Source organism: Myotis davidii, unplaced genomic scaffold (assembly GCF_000327345.1).
Source record: "Myotis davidii unplaced genomic scaffold, ASM32734v1 scaffold428, whole genome shotgun sequence".
Lineage (NCBI taxonomy): Eukaryota > Metazoa > Chordata > Mammalia > Chiroptera > Vespertilionidae > Myotis > Myotis davidii.
In genome coordinates, this window is record NW_006299834.1 from 3,390,405 (window position 1) to 3,398,655 (window position 8,251).

An 8,251-nucleotide genomic window follows, 5' to 3' on the forward strand; every position below is an offset into this window, starting at 1 on the left:
TCCACAGATTCAGAGAAGGGGAGAGAGAACTCTCGGGAAGGCAGCTAAGCTGACTGTTCATGGCCCTGGGGTGGTGAGGTGCTGGAGGGGGAAGAGCAGGGATCCCCCAGTGACTCAGCCTGTGGGCGGGGGAGCGCCGGACAGTGCCAGGACCCACCCCGGCCTTGCTGGTTCTCTGCCGGCTCCCTCCGCCCCCAGGGGAAGCTTGCCCCACAACAGGCTCTGCCTTGTACATCTGAGAACAGGAAGGTGGACCTGGCCGCCAAGGTGAGGCAGCATCCTCGGGGCGGCAACGTGGAGGTGTCTGGCTGGGAATCCATCAAGGTCTCAGTTTGTCATTGAGGACACAGACGCTTGGGCCAGAAAGTGGCCGTTAAGAGGACAACAGGCCCCTGGAGGCTTCCCGGGGACACCTGCCTTGTGTCCCCTGCCTCTCCCCCACTACACACGTCAGAGCAGCTAGCAACCTTGTACTTGTCCGTCTCCAGACAAACAGGTGTGCTTTTCAGGGCCAGGCTGATCTATTTTGTTTCTGGAAGTTTTAGAGGGAAGAGGTGGCCCCAGGGGGCAGCCCCCAACAGTGACTGCGTTTGTAGCAGAAGGACAGAGCCTTGACTTCAGGCCTGCGAGGAGCCCAGCCGGCCTCTTACGAGTGCTATGACCTTGTGCTTTCCCTAAGCCTCCGGGAAAATACCACATCTCTTGCAAGGATTGAATTAATCAACAGAAATCACATGTGAAGCACCCATCTTTCAATAATGTTAGTCCCTCTTAATAGAAATCCCTTTGATCTGCAACCATTACTCATCTTTTCCAAAGTACTGTCTCATAGTCTTGCACTGGCATCGCAGAGCAGTCTGGTAAACCAGAAGGCAAAAAGCATCCCCGCTTTCCAGATGCAGAGATGGAGGCCCAGCAAGGTCAAATGATTTGCCCAAGGTCACCTAGTGGGTGAGGAAAGAGACAGCCAGAGCAAGGACAAGGACATCCTTGTCCCAACTGTGTCCTCCTCCCCCTGCAGTGGCCTGGCCTCCTGAGACCGCTGCCCAGCAGACCCGGCTCTGTGTCAAGAGAGGTCATGATGAAGGTGCCGGCTTACCAAGGCCCCATCTCCTACTTTTGCACTCCTTGGGGAACACCCACCCTCATTTTCACGGCCCCAAAGTGGTAGATTTCACAAGAATCAAGCCTCGCGTTCCCTCTCCTCCAGACAGAGAACGGCCTGTCCCTACAGGCCCATCACCTTCCCTGGAAAACTCCAGTTGTGGGGAGTCCTCCCAGACTGCCCTGGGGCTCTTCAGGCTGAGCCTATGTGACGAGTCAGGCCTTTCTGGGTGATGGTGCCAGGGGAACACCCTCGGGCCTCCCCAGTTTAGGAAATAGGGAGCGTGGGTGCCTTCTGTCTTGTCTTGGCACAGGGCATCCCAGAGCAGATCCTTGGCTGAGGATTCAGATGCCACAGCCTCGCAGATAGCAGAACCAGGCAGACAGACAGCCGCCCTGACAAACCGCCACCACTAAATCAACGCCAACAGATAAATTCAGGGAGGGGAGAGAGGAGGTCATGGGCAGGCCACCGCTCCTCTTTCACTCACAGGAAACAGGAAACACACCTGCCGCAACCATCTAACCTCCTGGCTGGACACCCCTACTGTCTGGGAGGAAATTCCACTGCCCTTCCCTCCCTGCTCCCAGAAAAGACAGAGAAGGCGCAGTTACTGTCCACGTCCGTGTCTTTCACACACACATCCTCTGTCGTTTTTCAAAACCATCCAGGAATCCGGGTGTTATCCTCCCATTCTGCAGGCCAGGAGCCCCAGAGAGGGAAGTGATTTACCCAACGGAACACAGTCAGTGGGCAGATCCGGACAAAACCAGGGCCTTCCAACCTCGGAGCCTGCCCTCTGTCCCTGAGGTGAAGCTGGGTGTCCTTTGCTCAGAAACCGCAGCGCCTGGGATCAGTGGCTGAGCACAAAGGCGTCTCTAGCAGCCAAGCCCCCGGGCCTTGGCAGGGAGGCCGGGACAGGCCGGGGCAAGGTTCCGCAAGGGCTCTGAAGTGCTGGGTCCCTGGAGCTGCAGCTGTACCACCATCACCAGCCTCCGTGGGACCAGAACCCTGCAACTGTCCAAAACAAAGCCCTTGTGGAATGGTCACTTGTGGCGGGAAGAAGGGTTAGGCCCGTGTGGAATGGTCACTTGTGGCGGGAAGAAGGGTTAGGCAGAGGAGAGGGGACAGTCCGTGTGTTGGACCCGCAGGCCACGGGCTTCAAAAGGCAACTCAGAAGCTCTAGAGAGAGTCAACTGTCCCTGTGAGATGGAAGGGGAAGAGATCAGGAAAGGAGGGAGGGAGAGAGGTGCTGAGAGCAAGTCTAGAATAGGAACCAGCTCGCAAACACGGTGGTGAGGTGGCTAATGAATGTATTATCAAACTCAGATTTCACAAGTCGGCAACACTGAAAAAATTCTCTACGTAAGCTTTTTTTTTCTTGGTTATTTTTACATCCGATTCATGTTTCTATCCAATGCCCAACATGGGGCCCGCACAGAGAAGGCGCTTGGTACTACCTGTTGGATGTACTGAGTGAGAAAAGGCTGACGGGGGAAAGCAGTGGGCTCGACCCAGTGGCAAAGGCTGCCACCTGCAAAGCTGTCTCCCAGCGTGACCTGCTGACTCCAAGACTTTGCCATGCCCCTGGGCATGTGTACCCAGCTGTTCACTCATCCTATCAGCTGCCCAGATCTCTAACAAGGGTGCTAACCTGGCCAGCATGCCCCCTGCCTGGGGCCTTTCCCCAAATCCTTCTGACCCCGCTTTGTCCCCCACTCCCCAATGTAGAGCACTCTCTCTGGTGCCAGATAGCTTGTCACGCTGGGGATTAAAGGGGTCCCCTGGGTGATGTGCAGTTCAAAAGGGGACTGCTCCAGACACTTGCTTCTCTAGAGGGACGGAGAGGGACAGTGGCCAATAGGAGACAGTTTCTAATCATTTAAACAAATCATTGGCTTCCCGTGGGCCCTGCCAGGGAATTTGTGGGGAGTCTTCCCCAACGGCCTGGGGCTCTTTGGGCTGAGCCAATCAGGCCCTTCTGGGTGATGGTGTGAGGGACAAGGTGGCGACTCGGCTCTTCCAAAGCTCCCAGCCCACAGGGATGAAAGGGGTTGTCCTGAAGCGAGCTGTGCGCCAGGCACACGGGCGGCACAAACAGGGAGCCTCATCTGAGAACAACAACAAGATCCCTTTTGGATTGTAGATCCGATAAAGTGCCAAGGAAGAGGTGCCATCTGCCCCGGGCCCCAAGGGAAAGGGAACAAACCCTTCAACAGGCAGAGGTGAGGTAGGGCCGGGCCTGGCTACCCTCGCCCCGCTGTCTGCTGGTTCATGAAAGCTGCCTCGTCCAGCAGCCTCCCCTCCTGGTTATGCTTATAATCTTTGCAGGGCTATTGGCCATCCTGACCAGGGACTCAGGGAAGCTGGGTAATCTTGCTATTGGTCTGAAGGTAAGGCGTTCCACCCTTCTGGACCTCGGAGGCCTCCTCTGTGAGTGAAGACAGCACTCGGCCTTACAAGGGAATTGAGGCTCAGAGGAAATGGGACCCAGGAATGCAGAGGTGAGGCACAGGTAACCAATACTCTCTAAACCTGCCCGGCAGCCTCACACATGGGAGCTGCTGGTCAGCGGGTCAGCAGGGAGCCTGGGCACAAAGAGGGGTGCATGGCTTGGTGCAATCTCACCTTTCCTGCTGCGTGCAGACATGCTGTGGACAGGTCGCAGCATCAAAGGTCCTGCCCTAACCCGATTCAGGGGCTGGGTGAGCGGCCCTCCTGCCACACCCTCTCGTCAAGCGCTCATCACACTGTATTATAATGATCGTTTAGTAGACCAGTAGGCTACTTAAGAGTGTTTAATATGTCTGTTTTCTACTAACGTGCTTAGCACACAGTAGACCGCAAAGTATCTGTCCAGCCCTAGCTGGTTTGGTTTACTGGAGAGAGTGTTGACCCGAGGACTGAAGGGTCACCATTCCAGTCCAGGGCACGTGCCTCAGTTGCAGGCTCGATCCCCAGCCCCTGTCTCGGGCACGTGTGGGAGGCAACCAATCAATATGTCTCTCTCACATCAATGTTTCTCTCTGTTCCCCCCTCCCCTCTCTCTAAGAATCAATGGAAAAATATCCTCAGGTGAGGATTAAAATTTATATTTATATATCTGTGCAGTGACCAAAGGGGTGCGTTACCCTTCAGAGTCGAAAGTCCATCCCAATTAGAGTTGTTGGAGCCTCTCACTGCCCATGTAAGAACCAAGACTTTCCCAGGCTATACTGGTCCTGCTTTAAGTCCGCCCCCTGGCAATGACAATGATCTTAGCAGCCCAAGAAGCAGCAACCTCCCTGGTCATCTCTGCCAGCCAGGGACACACCAGGGACTCGTTTCTGGGTCCCTGAAGGCATGCTTTCCGCCTGCAGTTTAAGCAGACAAAAGACACCATTCAGTGACACTAAAATACACAGACAACTCCAGGGGGAAAGAACATGATAAAAACCCCACCCCACAAGTAAACATGGCCGCATGTTTGAACGTTGGCTGCCCAGTGCAACCGGGAGGGCCTCCTGACATTTGCAGAGGCCAGGAGAGCAGATAAGACAGCGACCTCCAAGACCTCCTCCCGTTCCATGTGGTCCCACCTCCATACCTGCTGGGCTGTTCCCTCACTGGCCACACCCCTCTGCCCCTCCTCTCCAACCGCCCCCCCCCCCCCGCCACCCCCACCCCTATCATATTTTCAAAGCGTCTCCTTTAGGGTCCTTTTCTGCATTCCTGAGGCCCAGGTTGGGAGGCCTCACTGGTCTGCAGCTGTGGGTAAGTCGTTGCCACAGAGCCCTAGTTTCTGGTTATCACTCAGGAATAACCTCATGAGATTATTCTGAGGATTAAGTGAGATAAAAGACAAAACTCTGGCACACAGTTGGACACCTATGTCCTGCACCTCTCTTTCCCCGACTCCCCAGTCTCTGCACTTACAGCATCTCACAGTCTGCCCCACCTGGCCTCCCAGCAGCCAGACAAAGAAACTCCCTCCCTCGGGGTGACAGGCAGGAGGAAGGATCTAGTCACGGCCACGGAGGGTTCCTTGCCAGTTGGATGAGTTGAGGAATGGGTGGCGGCTGACACTGGTCAGAGGGGTAGCTGTTAGAGCAGAAGCCAGGGCTCAGTGTCTTTCTATCACCAGCCATGTGACCTTTGGGCAAGCTCTGTGCCTCAGTTTCCTCCCCTGTGAAACAGAGTCTACCCCTCTGCCCTACCTGCTTCACAGGGTCTTTGAGAAGAAGGCTCTGTACCGATGTGAGCAGCAGTGATGAAGAGTGGGGCCCAGAGGGCCTGGGAGTTGAGCGGGTACAGACAGGGGCAGAAGCTGCTTCTCCTAGGGGGTGGTCACCCGCTTTGCACCCAGTTTTAGGACCCCCACACCAGGCCTCACACAATACTCAGCTCCCACCAGGACAGCTCCTCCTTCTGCCAATCAAAGCTGCTTGCTGTTTTGAAGCAAAAATCTCTCCCTCCTTCTCCTCAGTGTCTTATGGAGACACTATCCATTCCAGTTTCTCCTCTCTCCCTGTTTAACTCAGCAAGTCACCTCCCTCAGGAAGCCCTCGAAGATTAAGCACAGCCAGCCTCAAAAACTCTTGCTTTGAGCACTTCCCCCTGCCTTTGCGTTAACTCTTGGAAGGCAAAGGCCACAGATTATATCCTCCCGTGGCCAGCAGCTGACACTATGCACCCAGGAAACAACTACTGTTAAATATGTACCGAGTGTAATACTGGAACAGTTTACAATGGTTAAACTTTCTGTTGTTAAATATTTAAAGCGTTAGGAACACTCCACGACGCAAGAGACAAGAAGCCCCAGTGGGCAGGGGCCCTGCTCATCTCTCCTTGTAACAGTGGTATACCACCTGCAACCAGGTTGTGACCAGGCTAACTCCACTCAAGCTCCTTGGCTTAATCCTGCTGCACCAGCATCAGGCAGCAGAGCAGGGTATCGCAGTGGTTGAGAGCAAGGACTCTGGCATTTAGAACCTGGCTCAACCCCTTACTAGCTAGGTGACCTTCAGCAAGGAACTTAACTGTTCTGAATCCAAAAATAAGGAAAATACCCAGTCCCCCCTTGCTGTCGTGAAAAGCACAAGAGAAACTGCAGGCAAGTCATTTTCACCGTGGCTGGCACATACTGAGTGCCAATACATCGAGGCGTGTTAGTATGACAAGACTTGACCCCACCTGCAGCCTGCCGCAAAACAGTCACCTCGTCCTTTCTCCGCTGTTCAAACTTGCCTTTGTCTTGTGCAGAATGCAACATACAAAGACAGCTCAGGCAGACAAAGAAGAATTACGTAGAAAAGGGAGGGGGGAAGTATGGACAGAACAAGTTAACTGTTAACTTCCTTCTGGTGGCCAATCTAGCCAACTACCTGCATCACCACCCCTTCCTGGAAGAGGTGCTTCCGCCCCGCCCCCCGACAACCCCCACTGGTCTTTCCAGGTTAGTCTTCCCTCCCCAGGCCATTCAGCCTGCAGAGGTAACTGAACTTCAACCACATTCATTGAGTTGAATTAGAAGAGGGAACCCCAGCCACTCCTGTTGTATATTCTGAACTGGACACCGAAGGCTGCTGGTGTTTCTAGGCAGATCTCTGTGGAGGGGAGCCAGACCGAGCAGATAAAAAACAGGATGCCCCATTAACTTTGAATTTCAGATAAATAACGATTAACTTTTTAATACCGGTATGCCCCATGCAATATGTGGGGCATACTAATACTAAAAAAGTATTTGTTGTTCAACTGAAATTCAAAGTTAATGGGGCATCCTATATTTTAGCTGGAAACTCTACCCAAGGGCAGAGTAAAGATTAAAATCTTCTCTCTGCCCCACAACCTACCGGCCCTTCCTGAATTCTAATCAGGCCATCTGGAAGCATTCCTTCCTTTCGGCCCCTGTGCATAGCAAACGAGATAAGTGGGAGCTTTTTCTGAGCTGCTGAGTCCAGCGACCTGTCTTGTCCAAGAGCCCAGGACAGAGCCAGGCACATAGTAGGTGCTCACATTCCTCATTCATTCCAGGCTGCTTGAGCTCTAGTTGGGAGCGTGAATCTGATGGGCTAGGCCGACCTTGACTCTGCTGCAGGCTAAGAGCATCAGGCTGAGAGCATCATGACGAGGTCAAACCACCGGCTTCCGGAGGTTGTTTTGAGATCAAATGAGAAAGTGGCCCGGGATATGTCTTGTAAAACCTTGGGCAGCGCGTAGGTATCGCCATGACCTCTGAGTGGCCCCTTTTACCACAGGGCCCCCCTCAGCCCTGGGTCTTGCCTGGGGATAGGAACTTCACGGGGACCCAGAGCACATGGCAGGTGGAAGCCAGCGCCCTGGCCACTGTAATAATGACCAACAACTGCCCATTACTTTATAATTTGCCAGCACGGTCACAGACATCCTCCAGAGGCCTCAGCACAGCCCCAGGACGTGAAGGAGGCGCCCTGGACCCTTTGCCCCAAGGGTGGGCAGGGCTGCTGGCCCCCGAGGTGGGGGTCTGGTCCAAGGAACTGGGTGTGAGGTCCCCACCCACGAGGCGGCGGGGCCAGGGCCTACCTTCTGGGCCTGTTGGATCATCTGCCTGATCACCTGCTTCAGGTGGGGCGCCTTCTCCTCCTTGGGCGGGTGCGTGAAGAGCGTGACCTGGCTCAGGCCGCGGTAAAAGCCGCTGTTGGTCCAGCCCAGGTCCAGCGGGGGCACCTCGGTGTCGGAGCGGTCGGGCCAGTAGGCCAGGGACTCCGGGGGGCCATTGCTTTGATGGTGGGTAAACTTCAGGCCTGTTAATTGTGTTTTGTTTTTCTCTGCTGTAGAGTGAAAGATCTGGCTCTGACCCACTGCATCTCTTGCCTCAGGGCAGCTGCTGGACCAAAGCTGCTAGGAGACCATTTCTCTTCCTAGCTTTTGTAAGAGCCAAAATGTATTGAGGAGATTGTAGAGTGTGTCCTAGTGTTGGGGGCGGGGATGGGGGAGAGATGGGAGGGCCTTATGTGGTAGAGGCAGATTCTCCGAGGCGAAGAGGTGATGGCAATCTAAGGGTGCCACCAAGGGGCACCCAAGCCTCATTTCCTTGTAGCAATACAAGGAGTGGCCGTTGGGCAACGGACATGGCTGACCAGGCCTAAATGTCCTCAAGCACAGAGCATGGGCACTGCAGCACCTGCC

General features: G+C 54.6%; 1 protein-coding gene across 1 annotated transcript in view; it reads right to left on the minus strand.

The window, feature by feature from the left end:
- FAM83F (family with sequence similarity 83 member F) overlaps positions 1 to 7,929 on the minus strand; it is a 31,306-nt gene extending 23,377 nt beyond the window's left edge. The window contains exons 1-2 of the mRNA XM_006776012.2: positions 7,925 to 7,929; positions 7,646 to 7,841 (exon numbers count right to left, since the gene is read on the minus strand). Coding sequence (XP_006776075.1) covers positions 7,646 to 7,841; positions 7,925 to 7,929 — 201 coding nt within the window. The remainder of the gene's footprint in view (positions 1 to 7,645; positions 7,842 to 7,924) is intronic.
- Positions 7,930 to 8,251: the final 322 nt, after the last annotated feature.